General features: G+C 36.3%; 1 protein-coding gene across 1 annotated transcript in view; it reads right to left on the bottom strand.

Annotated features, from left to right (window-relative positions):
• LOC121733621 (leucine zipper putative tumor suppressor 2 homolog) overlaps positions 1-15652 on the bottom strand; it is a 116195-nt gene extending 100543 nt beyond the window's left edge. Inside the window, exons 1-2 of the mRNA XM_042123927.1 lie at positions 15527-15652; positions 2985-3086 (exon numbers count right to left, since the gene is read on the bottom strand). Of these exons, the coding sequence (XP_041979861.1) occupies positions 2985-3074 (90 nt within the window). The 5' untranslated portion in view covers positions 3075-3086; positions 15527-15652. The remainder of the gene's footprint in view (positions 1-2984; positions 3087-15526) is intronic.
• Positions 15653-18003: the final 2351 nt, after the last annotated feature.

Below are 18003 nucleotides of genomic sequence, written 5' to 3' on the forward strand. Positions count from 1 at the left end.
ACCGCCCGTTAAAATCCGGATTACCGGGCGTATACTATATTAGTAAAAAGAAATAGAAAAATAACTCCATAGAGTCTTTTTTCTCTAACTTTTTTTAAGCTTATAGTCCAACGCTTTGCATGAACTTAATATTAGGTCAGCTGGTCTGCCTTTTATTGTTCCGTAACCCATCATTTACCCGCCATCATGCAACATGGCGCCAAGTATTATAAAACAGCAAAAAATCATCGGAGTATTTAAAAAAGCTTTTAATAATATGTCTTGTAGTTAAATAGAGTCAAATAGATAAATAAAGGTCTTCAAATGAAATAAAGACAATGTAAACAAGGATTTTTTACATACTGTCCTGACTATTAAAATAAAAAAAATATATACATTTGGATTTAGAGATCACACGAAAATTTTTCCACACTCAAAACAGCTACGTAAGTACTATTTAAAACTACGAATTCTGTGAGATATATCTTTTCATAAGATTAGTAGAATTCTACTACCAATTATGGAAAAACGAATCAAGAAATTAGGGTCTAAACAAGGCAGATCCAAGCCAAAGGTTGGACAGGGCAGATCTCTTGATAAGAGGTAAGCTGATGCCCACGCCACCAGCTAATGGTCGTTTGAGGATCACTTAAATTGATTAGCTGCCCACAATTACACATTAAGACTGAGATAATTAAATCACTTCCAGTTCCATCACAGTCGGGCCGAGCAAGATCTTAAGTCTTCAGCATTTGCTTCTTAGATACAATTTGCCCGCAAGTTTGTTGCTGGTCACATAGAAATTTAGCAGATGTTTAATTTGAGAAAAGATATAGCCGGTAGCAAAACCGTATGTGAGTACTTAGCATTAGTCTTAAGTCAATATTATTAATATGTCTTGTTGAGGGCATATCGAGTATAATATAAAGATTGATTAGTCTTATTATAGGTACAGGGCTTACTAAAATAAATCTGTCTTGATAAATTTGCTACTTACTAATGAAAACCCCGATTAAAAGCTAGTGGTTTTCGAAAAATGCACATCAACAAAATACAGGTCAAACTGAGAACCACTTTTAAGTCGGTCAAAAAGTGTGCCATGTGCCACCAAACGAATACTCCGATCATTATTATTTCTTATCTAAAACATATTCAAAACATGGCCGAGTTTATACACCATCTGTCACCAGTTGAAAGCAAAATCCGAAGTCACTTTCCGCGTAATACCGTTAAGGCTTTTAAACGAGGATAAAAAAGGGTTAAACAAGACAGACACGAGACAGCCTGCTGACTAATTAGGCATTCACAAATTGTCAGATATTTTTAAATGGCCACACCTTTAGCTCTTCCGAAGTTGCGAGTGTCCATAGGCGATGCTAGTTGCTTTGAATCAGGTGACCCGTTTGCTCGTTCGCCCCCTTATTTAAAAAAAACGTATGTGGGCGCGACTTATTCAGAGTATGTTAAACGTTAATTGGATATTAGTTTAATGCCGCTTTCACTAGCTACTATATGGCGCAAAATTTGATAGTCCACTTGTCATCTAGCGGTATGAATATTGAATAATTAAATAGGTCTACCAGAATCTGATGGCAAAAAGTGAGAAAATAAAACGACTCTAACAATACCGGGATAATTGGAATAAAACATTTTGATCCTTTTTTTTATTCTTATAGCGGCTAATTCTGTGTGTTAAACATGCAAATATAAAAATTTATCCAATGATCGAGGATATTTTTTGAAAATCTGCTGTCAAAACTTGCCATCAGATTCTGTTAAGTCTATGGGAAAACCTATAGTTATTAATGAGTTATTACATAAACCTATGAGTTATTAGCACATAAGTAGTCAATAATCCGACATGTTGTACACGTTACTTATATCAAAATATTGACTAAAACATTGTCAAACGTCGAACAAAACTTTTTGTTTACTGTATGCTGGACGCTGGTGCTGCACTCTAGCGTCAAAACATTGCAGTAATATACCCCATGGCTTACTCAATATGTGTCAAACAAGGAAAATATTAAACTCTGTACTCATAATAGCTCCAAAATATTCATACAATTTGTCCAAGCCTTTTCGGAGCAGTAGGTACTTACAAACGCAGTGACACGAGAACTCTACCTATAAATAAAGATAATGCAAATCGTGTGAAGTGGAACAGATATCAGCTTGGCCTGATTGAGCGCGATGGACCAATAACAATAATCTTGAAATATGGCGCACGCTTCTGTTTTTGAATACAGAACGAATTTGAATATTATTAAGATTTGTTTTTTTTTTCATTGTGTAACTGGCAAAAACATTAAGACAAAAGCTTCCAGTCACGAGTTTGGATTTAAGATTTTTAAAGTGCTTTCAAATATGTTTTGTAGAGTCATGATAAAATATATATTATACACTTTGTATTAAGTAAGCGATAATAGAAATTAGAATGACAACGTTATGAGCTGGATATAATACTGCCTCGTCATTTACTATTCAGACTAACAAAAGTTTACGTCATATCAGATTAAAACGATATTGTATTAACTATTATGCAAGTTTCGTATTGTACAACGATGGCAAAATAAATTATTAATACTAAGATATGCATGAATTGCAATATAGTTTTCAAAACAAGTCAAAGTTCAAAATAAATAAAAATATAATATTGAAACGTATTTCGTCTTCGACGGTGAGTTCCAGTGGCGTGATCAGCATTGTGGTAGCCTAGGGCACAAAAATTTCGGGGCTCTACTCCCAACAGTAAGAATTAAAAAAAACATCAACACTTTTTAGGAGCAACTTAACGAATTTAACCTAAAACTGCTTTATTTTTATAAGTGTGTAATGTGTAAGTTGTCAAGCAAAACCTAATCAAAGCGTTATGTGAAAAATTGGCATGGTTGCACCATGGGTCAAAAAAAAAAAAGCTCTGGATTAACATTTAACACTTAGGCTAATTTTATATAACAGTGTTTCCGTGGGATGCTGCAGCTGTAATATAAAAGTGTACTCACGTTTCCCAGGAAGCCGCTGCAAGGCTGTATGGGTGGTGGCGGGGGGTCGGGGGACCCTCGCCCGCTTCGCGCGTCGTCCTTCTGCCCCATTTTAGTGCATCACTGAGGACAAACATAGTATTTGATTTAAAGTTGGTTAATTTCGTGGGCGTAAAAATACATATTTCAAATTTTTAATGGCAAAGTACACTCCGGTGTCAGTGCCAAATTACCAATTCCCAAAAAAAAAAAAATTCAAAGCTCCTTGCTCCTTGTTTCTTTCTTCTAAATGACAAGTTTTTGACAGGGAGTCATTGACCGCTACCGCCATGTTTCGCCGAGTACTAGCTATATTATTAATTCACATCTAATAAATAAATATTCAGATCAAATTATTCTTATTTAGGTATTTGTGAAGAATGAAGATGAAGTCATCAATGTGGAAAAGAAACAAAAAACGCATTCACATGAATAAATATCGAATAAAAACTGTAAATTGAATTTAAAAAAGGAAGTGTTTAACGGGACGGCAGAGGGGGGAGTCATAAAAATACGAATTTATTAAAAACAAGAACTTTTCTCGAAAACACGATTAATGAATGCAAGTGATGTCAGCTATGCAAATTGCGATTTCATTTTCAAGGATTTCAAGTAGCAAATGCCCCAGAAACCTGATAGAAAGACAATATAAGTATGGTAGTAAAACTTCTACAACCATACTTGTGTATGTGTGTATGTTCCAAAGTTTCTTCTATTAAGAATAATAATAAGAATGGATTTATTTTTAGCATCACTTAATACATCATAACCATGGGCGTATCCAGGTTCTGGGCCAGGGGGGGGGGGGGGGACACCTTCTTTCAAAAGCAAGTATAGGCCACTTTAATTTCGCCGCCACTATAATATTATGTACAAACTCTGCCGCGATCCTTGGACGCTGCGGCCCCCTCTAGGACGCCATAGGATGCTGCCGGCTGCCGCCCTAGGCTATGATCTATACTGCCTGCACATAAATCCAGTGCTGTCAAAAGCCTAATAAGTTTGAAAAACTACAACTCGACTGCCTTAAATAATATCGCCTATAACAATAACTAAATAACTAGCCTTGTGACAGAAACTACGAAATTACAAAGAAAATATATTGAAAAATATTGACTCCATTTCTGGCTTCGACCATAATATTCTCATACAAGGCTTCGTGCTAATACAATTAATATTTTTAACGGTTATGTCAATGGCGGATGTAGTTTGGGCTGGAAACACAAACCGAGGTATTTATTCGCCACTATGAGGAGTGGTTACAGACCATTATGGGAATTCTACTACACATGGTAAATTGAACCTTATGTTTTAGGCTTAGAGTTGAGAATCCCTCAAGATTGCAGTCTGAAAATCTGAATCCCAACGGAATGTGACGTTGTAAGGTAAACTTTATTACCGATATACACAGTTCAATTTTATTCGCCGCGTATTTTCTGCAAGTTCGTCTAATGTGATGACTTCTATACTCTGACAATTTATAGAAGCGTGTACTAACCTAATGGTATTCCATTAAAGGTTAAAGTTGCATGGCTTTGAATATTGTGTTTTATGACCTAGCAAAATCTGTCAGCGCTCGGCACCATACGGAACATACTAATTTTCGGCTGGCCTCACAGTTCACACAGCCGGAATGTTACTCTGAATTCATAATCTGAATTCATATTAATAATTCAGAAAGACCGGAATACCATACAATATCAGTACACTCCACACACATTCTCATTTTTTCAGATTATGAATTTCTCAGATTGATCTGCAAGAATGATACTGACGATACCGACGACGACAAATGATGAAGCCAGTGGTATTTGCGTTTGCATTTCTTTTTTTTATTATATAGAGCCAAAAGCAATGCGATTAGCATTAATTCTTCTTCCATAAAGATGTTTAGGCTGGTCTCATACAGCCGGAATATCCGTCTGAATTCATAATCGGAAATTCATAATTTGAATTTCGGCACCTTGCCTCACACATATCTTAAAAATTCAGATTGATCAGTAGTCTCGTGATTCCCGGTACATATAAACGTCTTTATGGAAGAAGAATAATTAATACTAATCGCATTGATTTTGGCTCTATATACTTAATAAAAAAAGAAATGCAAACGCAAATACTGGCTTCATCCTTTAACCTCTCGAATATCAGGATGTCAAAATTCTATTGAGCCTCAAATACCGAGTTCTATGGCGCCATTTAAATTTATCCCATATACAAAGGCGGCTTTCAACGCATATTAAGAGGAAACACCAGGGCCTAGAGAAATAAAAAAAAAGTACGTGTAATATCTATAGCTGTCTCCCTTACCTCAAGCCTATACCGCAGAGCGCGATAGAGGCAACTGCAGAAAATCAACGATTCGTTGTCCCCTGATTCCTTCTCCAAAACTTAACTGATTTAAGTACTTTTTTCATTTAAGATTAAAGAAAGGCTTGATCTGTGTTCCTATGTTTTATTTTTGTTTGTAAAATTTAGCTAAATCTGAATTTCGGCAATTATAAATATAAATCTGCACACACACACACATCTAACACAGCGAAAAATCTGGCCATTTTTTGGGTTTTTGAACGTTCATATCTTATTTAATAATTATTTTATGAAAAAAAAAGAATACATAGGGACATTGTATGAGTGGCCGTAGATATTCAGGAAAATAATCATAACTCTACTAGCTTTATCCAGGGAGGAAACAGGGGACAACGTTTGTATGGAAAAAAGGGCGGTGTGGACTCCTCTTAAGATTTAAGATTAAATTTTCCGTGTCAGACATCACACCAATTACAGGTCGCAACATGTCCAGAGGTTAGCCGCTTGCAGTGTTAACTGAAAGAATTCAAAATGTGATTCCTGTATGTGTATGCCGCTCTATTAAAATGTATGGGAATACGCGCGTTATGAAATCATAATCTTAGGAGAGACATTCCGACAGTGTGGGACCAGCCTTAGTCGTTATTCTAATTTTCCATGCACTATCAAAGAAATTGATTCAGAGGCAGATGACGGAATTGACATGATCGAGAAAAGATAAGTTAAAAATTTTAATGACGTCTGCTGATGATTAGCTCGACAATCTCAATTCAAAAAAGTGTTCCTAACTCCTGACTCACAAAAATCAACATTTTGATTTTCAATGAAAAGAAATAAACTGTGATGTTGAACTGTTCAGCCTTACAATATGATCTTACAGAATTTGAAAAGTATGGACTTTTTGTCAACATTTTCACTTAATAAAGTTAAGTGATCATAAAATATCCCTAAGAGCGCAGTAGTGGCGTTAGGGTGGGTCGACGCTGGGCGACCGCCCAGGGCGCCGGACAAAAAGGGGCGCTGAAGGCAAACAAAAAGGGGTGCCAAATTTTTTTAGCACCATCAGCACCCTGGGGGCTGGGCGCCGAAGAAATCTTGCCTAGGGCGCTGGTAGTACTTAAACCGGCCCTGTAAGAGCGGCAAGTACATGTTAATTCTGCCTTATACTTAATTAAGATTAACAATTCCTTAGCCCACAATAAACTACATAATAGCAAAACAAAAGGAGAACAGTTGATTAAGCGGATGTACGCTAAGTATCTCTAGTAATTTATTACTGAGAATCAAGATAAATGTGGTCTTAATGAAACTAATGTAAGACAGAACCTAATTAAGTATTGTGATAGAATAATCTGATTTCTGAGTCTGATGCAAGCTAGCTAACGGCCGTTCCCAATAGTTGATCTATCTCAGGTTTTGCCCTACTAGAGATAGGAATAGCTCACAATTGACATAAAATATATGTCTCTAATGTCTAATTTGAGCTATTCCTATCTCTAGTAGGGCAAAACCAGAGATAGATCAAATATTGGGAATGGCCGTTAGTGTGTTATCTATGTAATATCTATCTACAATCTACATGTACATACAATACCTAATATAAAGATTGTTTTAAATATCGAATATCCGAAAATACTGGCCCAATTTTTATGAAATTTGGCATTTAGCAGAGAAGATCACGAGGAAGGATATAGAAGTGGATAAAGAATACTTTATGTCTCATGAAAATGTATGTTGTAAAAACGGGCAAGAGCTATGTTATGTTTTTACTATGACTTGCAATTAAGATAATATATGAACTATAAAGATAAAAAGCATTTTTTGTCCACATACATAAGTTGCGGAGAACTATTTATGTGTATAAAATCATAATAGTTATACCTACTAAACCAATTAAATGACACAGAGTCTTGAAGTTATAAATTTCTATTACAGTAAAAGTACCTAGGCAAGCATAAATAATACAGTAAAGATTGATTTATTTGTGAATAAATTTTAAGCAAAATCTTTCAGAAAGTCCTAAGTGTTGAGCTGTTGACCAACCACCGTTCTGGAACCAACCCGGCGAGTAGAACTGCCAATACGGGGTCACATTTGAGAAAAAAAGTTGATGTGGTAAGACTAATCAACTGTTCAACAGGTGTTTAAATCTTTTGTAGTAGGTAAGACCATAACTGTCTTACCACAAAAACAGCTGTTTTGAGACCATTATGTACTGATTTTTTTTCTAATCAACTGTTCAACAGGTGTTTAAATCTTTTGTAGTAAGACCATTAGTGTTTAACTTAATTTTAGGAATACAAAAAAATCAATAGTCAGTCAGTAGAGACTGAGGTAGAGACAATGACTGCGGCTTAAGAGGAGTCCACACCGCCGTTTTTCCATACAAACGTTGTCCCCTGTTTCCTCCCTGGATAATGCCGGTAGAGTTATAATTTTTTTCCTGAATGTCTATTGCCACTATTAGCATGTCCCTATGTTTTCTTTTTTTTCATAATTTTATTATTAAAAAAGATAAAAACGTCCAAAAACCCAAAAAAATGGCCAGATTTTCCTCTGTGTTTAAACACCCAGAAAACAAAACTGGCTAAAATATACAAAAAAAATAAAACATAGGAACACATTTCAAGCCTTGCTTTAATTCTTAATGAAAAAAGTACTTAAATCGGTCAAGTTTTGGAGAAGGAATCAGCGGACAACGAATCGAAGATTTTCTGTTCTTTTTTTAGAACTTTTGTCGTGTTGTCTCTATCGCGGTCTGCGGCGGGAGGGAGACTTGAGATTGGTGAGACAGCAATACATTTTCAAATACCTATTTTCAATTTCTCTCGCCCTTGGTGTATCCTCTTAAGAGCTTCCTAGTTTTAAGTAGCGTTAAGACAGACAGTAAGCTCCAGTGGGCGATAATATATCGCCCAATTACTATAAGATTAGTTCAATATATTGATGGTCCAGATTCCAGAAGTTACATCGTCGCCGTAGGTATAACGTGGTTGTATTGTAGTCATTTTATAGCATAAGACCTTCGATCACTAATATACAGTTATCGAAGTATAAGATTCTTGATGATATACTGATGGCCACTTAATAGATTTGTCAAAACTTTATCCCATCAATCCCCAAACGCGGCGGCACCCGGCTGTCGCATAACAATTGAAAATCTATTGTGCCTGCGATTGACACGATCGCGGTATTAAACTTGAAATGGAGTTGGGATACTTCCAACGCCGATAAGAAGGCCAAGGAAAAATAAGTCATAAGAAGATGTCAATTAAAACAATAGAAAAGTCGTGACAAGCTCCACTGAGCTCTTGGCTCAGCCCTTAAATAGAAGGTAGAGGAAGATTTCCTGCACCTATTTTCTCTGAACTAAATTCACGATTCGTAAGACGATCATAACGCTAAAGCACTCCAGAATTACAGGGGTGATATCCGTGGAAATGCCTCCTAATCCTCATTTTTACTGCTATATACAATGAGTTTCTAAAATACTAGAGTAGCAATGTCTTACAAAAGATTTTCAGAAATTCGTAACCACTTTTTTGTTCAAAAGACAATGTCAAGTCATATATTCGTTATGTCATTATGTATGTGAGATATGCCTGCAGGCATCTTCGAAGTGGCAACGCGTTGCTACCGTAAACTTCCAATCTAGTTAGTAACATAGAATATCATTGGCTATATACCTGAGTTCGCAAGCGCGTGGTCTGTCAATTGAGTGTTTTTTTTAATGAAATAAGGAGGCAAACGAGCAAACGGGTCACCTGATGGTAAGCAACTAACGTCGCCCATGTACACTCACAACTGCAGGTGCGTTGCCGGCCTTTTAAGAAGGAATACGCTCTTCTTGGAGTTTCGCTGGTCGTATAGGTCCGGAAATACTACTGGTGACAGTTCTTTCCAGAGTTTTACAGTGCGCGGCAGAAAGTTACGCGAGAAACGCACGGGGGAAGACTGCCACTCAAGGTGATAACCGATGAGGATGATATTATATTTTTCACGTTGGGCGATGGCGAAAAGTTGCAGCAGATAATTCCTCAGAGCACTCCCTGTAATACAATCGATAGTGAATGCAAAAATGCGTGAATGTGTGGTTTTGGTCAAATGATGTGCAATGACAGAGCGGTTAGAAATCCTCAGATAAGCCTAATTACTTTAGCTCCTGATATCCAAAGAAACCGACACGAAAATACAAAATGACAAAGCTATTTTCAGGACGGCGATCCCGCAATTACTGACATCTGCAACACTTTTTATTGGACCTAATAATAGTTCTCAGTACTCGGCAAATAAGTGGTCTAGATTTTTTGTACGAGCGCTTTAGGCTTGAAATTGTACCTACGTAATGCATATTTAATAATAACATGAAATGTATAAACTAGAAAAACATAATGTGGACAGAATATGAGATACATAATAAAACATCTGAATGTCCAACTGAGGTTGTTAAAGATTTTTTATGGCCTTGGACTATATCCCTGGAAAAAAATTCCGTGATGATTACAGTGGCCTTCAACTTTCAAGGTAAATAAATAATGATAGGAAAACTTACGGAATTTAGAAAGTGTTTTACAACTTATATGTAATTTCATTCTTAATTATCTTCGAGGAATGTACAGTAATTCATAAAAATGTTTTCTTAGAAATCGTAGTTGCAGTGTTAAGTTACATGTCCAGAGTTGGAGACATTGACTTGTCATGGACAAACTCTTTCTACAAGTGTTTTTCTAGCAATGTCTACATTGCGAGTGCCCCATTGGAGCCAATGCGACTTGTTTGATCTAAGTACAATGCACTACACTTGAGAACAAATTAAGAAAAGAGAAAAAAAGAATGGTGGTGAATATAGAGACTCTATACGCGGTCGCCCATTTCCACCTTACCTAGCTTACAATTAAGCTAGCTAGTAAGGTTATAGTCCGCTCTACCTATACAGGGTGTAACAAAAATAAGTGATAATACTTTAGGGTGTGTACGTGTTCCTTGTAGAGAGTTCACTGTGAAAGTAGCAGCGCTGAAAGACCAAAAAATTTTTTCACTTTTGTATGGGAAAACTCGTGACGCTCGGGCCCTTGCCCATACAAAAGTGAAAAAAAAAATTCGTCTTTCAGAGCTGCTACTTTCACAGTGAACTCTCTACAAGGAACACGTACACACCCTAAAATATTATCACTTATTTTTGTTACACACTGTATAATACTCGTAATCAATATTTTTGTAATGCACCAAAACACCTTACATCCAAATTTTGTGGAAATGCTATAATTAATATGCTGTTGCCGAAAATTCTAATATATCTACAGATACACAAGATCGTCTCATTAGTCATTACTCACTAGGGATAACACCTAACACTAGTTTAACATTTTTAAGGAAGAGTAAAGAAGCTTACTTCTATGAAATGAAGCATGTGAAGCATGTATGGCTCGTCCTTACTTCCAAATCAATGTATATGATGCATATCGAGTGGCGGGAACGGTTGGAGCTTTTAAAATATTCTTTGATCGTGACCGTTGTTCTCGGAACGGTAAAATATTTATAGATCAGACCAAAAATGGCGTTGAGACAAAAACGACGACGCGTGCAAGGATTTGGAATAAGGACCACTCGCCTTTGTTGAATGCGATTTTTCTACCAAGGTTTTTATCAACGGCGGGTATTTCCAAACTGAGTTTGGCGGGACCCAGGAGTTCGTTATGAATATTTTTTGTGACTCTTGAATTATAATGGCATGGGCCATTGTTTTGATTTAGCTACTTACGTTATGGTCGCACTTAAAGAGTGCTACAAAAATGTAACGAATATAGGAGCTTATGTTTAATTCTTAATTTAAAGTTAAGTTATCTTTAAATCTGTTTGAGAGAAGCCGTTGTTTCAGAAAAACTTCTCACCAGCCTCTCTTTGAATTTCGATATAATTACCATTAAAGCCTCGGGAGTACGATTCTCAAGTGTCGAATGTCGTTTCGATCAAAGGTTATATCACTGGCGTGAGAGATGGTCTGCGATCGATTCGAAAACTGAGAATCAGGCCCGTCTGATGCTGTAACGTGACACAGCCAAAAAAGCCTCAACTCATGTCGTCACAACATTCTTTTTAAGACGAGTTACGAAAGATATCCCGTAAAAGTGCTGACAATCTTTGCCGCCATTTTTCATATTTCGAGATAATCGTGATGTCACGAGCGGGAGATATGCTGAAATGAGTTCAGAGTTATTTTACCCTTGTAATGATCTTTACGCCAAAGATATAAAGCTTAATATTGAAGAGACTCCTAGGTGAAATAAGAAGACCATTCTTTGTAATACACCGTGCTATAGAGCTAGGAATATTAGGCGGAAATTTTTCAATTTGGAATTTCAGTGATCGCTTCGAGTTTGGAAAATTCAATATACTCGTATTCTGTTACTTTTTAAATCACCTTGTAAAAATAACCTGAAGCTACCACCACCATAGACTTATAATATATACTGTAGCATTATAGGTTTATGACCACCACTATCTACTATCATGACCTATGCCACTGCTAAAAAAAAATAGATATATTACGTACCCAATTTCCGGGTACCAGTTTTTAACTTTATAAGTTTGACATTTTGTGATAAAGTTGAAAGTTCTAGGTCACAACTCACAAAATATCATAGAATAATCTTTTAACAATATAATAATATTTTGTAAGTATAATAACTTTCTGAATTGGTTTATCGGACATGACTGCAAGCATTTCCAAGAAATTTGCATATAAATTAAGAATAGTTTAGGATTGAAGAGAAAAATGACGACTGAAATAGGTCGTGATTTTTTAATAACGTTGGTTAAAAAGTAGGTCAAATTGTCAGATCGCATGCCAATAGGCAATAGGTAATACGTATGCATGTCTAGTGTCTACGTCACTTTATTGTTCGCGTATGTCACTTGCCTAGTTACATGATATACTAAAAACGACATTTTGTAATACAACACATGGTCCTTCGAAACCGGACCGCAAAAACAAAATTTGGAAAATGTCTCGTATTTATTATCTCAAGTAATTAATGGACATCCCCTAACAAGATTAAATTGAATCCGAACGGAACTTACCTACCTACCTTGAGGCTATAGCCTACAATTTTCCCATAAATAATGGAAAAAATCATCCAATAAATTTCACACAATACCATCCATAACTCTACGAGACGAGCATTTAAATCAGTATAATTTTAAAACAGGTTTATTTAATGATGAAACTAAAGGATAAAAATACAACCGCACTTTTCCCACGGTAAATTCAAAATGAGTCAATAACATCTCGTTTCTCGCTCTATATGGCCTTAAAAATTTATTCCTCACCAAAATTGGAAGTAACAGCTAGTTAAAGTATAGAAGATACCTAGTTTGTACAAGATTTTGTGTTAAGATGTGCCGTAAATTATCGAAATTGCCACTTTGGAATCTAAGTATTATGGTATTAAGTATTCAAGTTTCCTCAATTTACTCCCAAAAAAATTATCTGCTACAAAGTACAAACACAAAAAATACAAAATACTTTTTGAAGTTAATATCTTTACTTACATAAAGATGCTTTGCTAACATATCCATAGAATATCCTATAGATACTTAAGGGACAGACAAGTAGGCAATGCACAGAGGCGCAGGTTATCAAAGATCTACACTCACTAATAAGCCTATTTCTAGGTACCCTTCTGTTTATAAAGGTCATTAAAATACTTCTTAGTAAGTTAAAAAAGCTATAAAAGTTTATCGCTTTTATCAATGATATTCTATGTTACTAACGTAGAAACTCATTGGCTTTTATCGTCAAAAATTAGAAGGAAAAACTGCTTGTGAGTTGAGAACTTGAGATACAGCGCAATTTTGTGTCCTATGGTTGTAGACACCTCTGAGAGTCTGAGATTTGTTTCATGTTTTGTATTTTTAGGGATTTCTTCTATTTGGAGTCCCATAGGATTCAAAATGAGGTATTCCTTATCTACTGACTACTTGTCACGTCTACGTGTACGTGTGTAAACTGTAAAATATAACTTATAAACTTAGGTAAGTACCTACCTATGTCTTTACGCATGGGCGTACCGAGGGGGGGCAGGGGGGGGGGGGGGGGGGGCAGCTGCCCTGGCCCTGGCCCTGGATCATGTTGACGTCCCTACTAAGTACTTTTATCTATAAAAATTAAAAATTAAGAAACCTAGCTAATGAAAAATCTGATTTGCCCCCCCAAGAACCTGGGTAATTTGCCCCCCCCCCCCCCCCCCCCTGGCCCAGAACCTGGGTACGCCCATGTCTTTACGTACCTAATATAAATGATCTAGGTATCTAGTTTCTAATAATTATCTAGATTCTAGGTGTTATGTTTATTAATTTATTTGCCATAACCATGTTAATAGAGTGTAAAGGAAGATAAAAGATTCTTATCTACTTTATATCCTACATACGATGCTACTTTCTACTTTTAATTGCGGATTATGTCATTATATAACATCATAAAATTCACGAGTTCTATACAGAAATATAACAAGACAGCTCCCTTTCTAAACCTTGCCGAAAATAAGTAACGGAAATAATAAATGGTCATAACTATTTGCTTGAACGATTTCTAATACCTAAACTGTGATTTCCCTTATATCATATATTATGTTTACGAATTTAATATAGTTAATTATTTACCTTATTTCAGCCCTGGATTTAATAATATCTATGGACTTGCTTCACACCACGTCAGCCTGGCCCCGTACTAAGTACCTGAAGGACTTGTGTTACAGGTACCAGACAACGGATATATTATATTTAATACTTTTATACTATACATAATATACATATTTAAGATTTTAATTATATGATAGATACACATATTTATGAAACTAATTATACACATCCATGACCCAGGAACTTTGAAAACTTTTTGTTCCGTCGCGTCGGCGGGATTCGAACCCGCGACCCCCGGCTTGAGCTACCAACGCGCTCACCACTGAGCCACAGAAGTCGTCGTGGATTTATGTATTGGCCGTATAGGCAATGGCCTATGGGCAGCGAGCATAAGGGTGCGTTTAATCTGTTAAGTGTCAAGGTATTGAGAACCAACATTCAATTAATTAACAATTAGTGCAATGTTTACTTTTTCGTAACCAATTTTGTGATTTGTTCAACGTGCTAAAACGAGAACTTATAGATATCCTACAATTTACGATTCCTAGCTAGTTAGATAGTATATACGTGCGTAGTTACGCATCCTACTAGACATTTTTAAAAGCCGGTAACGCACCTGTAGCTCTTTTAATATTGCTAGTGTCCATGGGCGACGGTAGTTGCTTTCCATCAGGTGACCCTTTTGATCGTTTGCCCCCTTATTTTATAAAAAAAATTAGTCTGGAAGCCCATATCCGACGGTAGCCTTGAGTTTGATACCCCCTACATTGGAAATCAAAGTAAGTATATGTAAGTGTATATGTGGCTCTCTTCTCTTCCCAATACTTACTAATAAATGACGCTTGAGTAGGACTCTTACTACTTGTTCCAAAGAAAGCTCGATTGGAAAGCCTTTTAAAATCGGACGACACCCTTGTTCCAACACCAATGCCTTTGGGATTGCGGGTGGCTACTAAAGACCCAAAACAATTGCCATCGTTTAAAATATACCTAGGTATACGGCCATTTTTCCAGGTCTGGAGGTCCACTCATGCAGGGGTCTACAATAATACAAAATTATGACCGCTGTAACGTCCAATGCAACTCAAAATATGCAGAAGTTAACTGGTACTGTTAAACGAGAAACCTATTTAATCTATAACAAATAAGAAAGCTTTTATAAAAACTACGGAGTTACCTATTAAATATAAAAGTTACTTTAACTAAAGTTTTACACAAGTACTTAACTATATTATTGATTTATGCCTTTTACCTTAACGGATGCTTATACTTTCACGGTAAAAAAAAAAAAAGATACATACAGCCGAACGTATAACCTCCTCCTTTTTGGAAGTCGGTAAAAACGGTCTTGTATTTCACTTGTAATACATTGGTAAGAGCTTTGACCCGAAGCACATGCCGTGATGATGCCGTGTACCTAGATTTTATCTTAGCAAACTGCCTGTACTCAGGACTGAGCGTAGATAATCACATACAGTACAATAATACTGACCGGCCGTTAGGAAAGAACATTAATAAATTTGGTATTAATCCTTACATATCAATCAACGAAAGTTATATTAAACATATCAACTTACCTTATTTACGGAGTCGGCGAAAATAGCACTGCTCAGTCCATACACTTCACAAGATTTAGACAAACTATAAGACACAAAATATTATTCAAAATCGTATAACCGGTGTCTCGCGCCGCGAAGGACCGCGTGCATGTCAGTGGATGAAAGTGTAAACTGAGGTTTTTGTATACGTGCCTCTCGCTTGCACTCGTGCATAAGAAAGAGACGCCGAGATCAAGTTTGGCTAAGACTTTGCCGAGTAAGTTCGCCCACTATTTTATTGTTATTCTGTCAAACATGTGCATTTTAAAATTAAGTATAGGCTTCATCTTTCTTTATACCCCAGTTTAATATTGATCCGATAGCGCACTAGCGGCTAGGCCGCAGCGGCCGTCGCAGAGGCCATTGATAGATATTTTTATATAAAACCAATACATTTTCTAACACTCTTCAATAAATTAAAAAAAGTATGAGTGCAGCCGTAAATTTTGTAGAATTAGATTTTTTTAATATAAATGTCTAAAGGAAAACATTGGAAGCAAATACTGAGTAAGAAATGAAAGACATGCTTTGGTTCGTTATTTTTATTTTTCTTCCCACAGCTGGCAACATCCAGAGTAGCAGTACAACCTAATACAAAGAAATTGGTAACTATTTTCAGGGATACACGTCTGATGACATTTTCGGCAAATTACTTTAATTTTGAAACACCTAGATTCTAAACATAAAACTTTGGACTGGCCAACATAATTCTGAATTTGTATTCAACAGACTACAGTTACATACATATGATATTCTGATAAAAATACACAAGTTTGGCACCCCCAACTATGTGGAATCCCTTGTAAACTGCTACCTACTACCCTGGCGTATTTCTTCTAATTATCGAATCTCGAAAAAAAAACATTTCAACAAATATGCATGTAACCAAGAACCGTCGGTCATCGGTTACACGACCACTTGCTAAACTACCGGAGAAGAGTGTAGATAAACAAATCGACTATCTACTTTTTTTTAGATTTTTCGCAAATTTTTTAACATGTGCTTATTAGCGACGGTGTCCAAAAATTCTGAAGCTCTCCTCCCAATGTAAAGGAAAGAAAATTATCTGCTGATCGTGAGATATGCAAATTAAATTACCGATAAACATTACTGACAAAAGCTTAGTGGCCACAGAGAATTACATGGTGGCTTAAAAATTTTAATGATTCGGGGTCTCCTCTAGGTTACCTGTAATGATTGAGCTTAGTCTTTCAAAACTCTCGAACAAACCACACCGAGTCTCACGCGAGGCGTTCAACTGAAATACCTAGATAACTTTATTGTAACAGTGACAAATCTTTACGAGTAACCTTGAGAGTCAATCGAGTCAGCAAAACTATTATGACGATTGATTGCTCGTAGTCGCTAATAGCCTCGCTGACGGTCCGCTAAGGCCGAACCCCAGCAGCCAAAGCGGACCGTTTGTACAATATTAAATTGTGACAAAACATGATCTAGGTGTCGTCGATCATATCGAGTGCATAGGCACATTACATTAGATTAAATTTAATCAAACATAATATTATATGCAATCTTGAAGCTAACATTACATTTTTTTTTAATTTTCTGTTTCTTTTTTTCTTGAAGGATCTTTTAGCAAATATTGTTAATGGAATAAGTACAGTATAAAATGAACTTACAACGGAAATAAAATGATGAGTAGGATAAATGAACGATAAAATTAGTTATGATTTAAAAATACCCAACCTGTTTAGTTTAACTGGGTGTCCGCTGTGCATGGAATATGTCTGTCACACAAAACGCTCCTAGTGTCACATACTACGTTCCAAACACAACGGACTATAATATATTTATAGTAAGATATCCGCGGGTTCTTACACAATTTCGAAACATTTAAATATATACAATAACAGCTATTTAGCCGTTCCAATGCATAAACTTTGATTTTTTTGTTATTTTTTATCATTTTAAGTCATTACAAACAGAGGACACACTACAGAAATAAATACATAAATATAATATAACGATGTAGCGCAGTGAAACATGAAAATGTATCTAGAAAGGATCAAAACAATATACGTAATACATAATATAGAGCCCCGCGGGGTGGGAATACGCACAACTGTCGCACTTCCACCCGGCGAGGAGTGAACTCTATCACGTCTCTTAAAATGAAAATATAACATATACAATTCTTATGATTTACATAAACTATAACAGTTACGCCTATATGAACTGTTACCATCCATACTTGTCGTAAATTATATTACAATTTAACGTCGCCGTCGTTTCGTGAGCGCCGTGGTCAAACTAAAGAGGTTTTACGACAGAACTCAGGGTACAACAAAACTCGGGGCGCTCGCGGAATGGCGACGACGGGCACTATCAAATACGATCCACCCGGTGACGTCATACAAAACTTTACACGTTAATTACTGCTAAAGACGGCGCGGAACTTTTACGATCCACTCACCACACCGCGCGGTACTGTTCTG

Source organism: Aricia agestis, chromosome 14 (genome assembly GCF_905147365.1).
Source record: "Aricia agestis chromosome 14, ilAriAges1.1, whole genome shotgun sequence".
In the NCBI taxonomy this organism is placed as follows: Eukaryota; Metazoa; Arthropoda; class Insecta; order Lepidoptera; family Lycaenidae; genus Aricia; species Aricia agestis.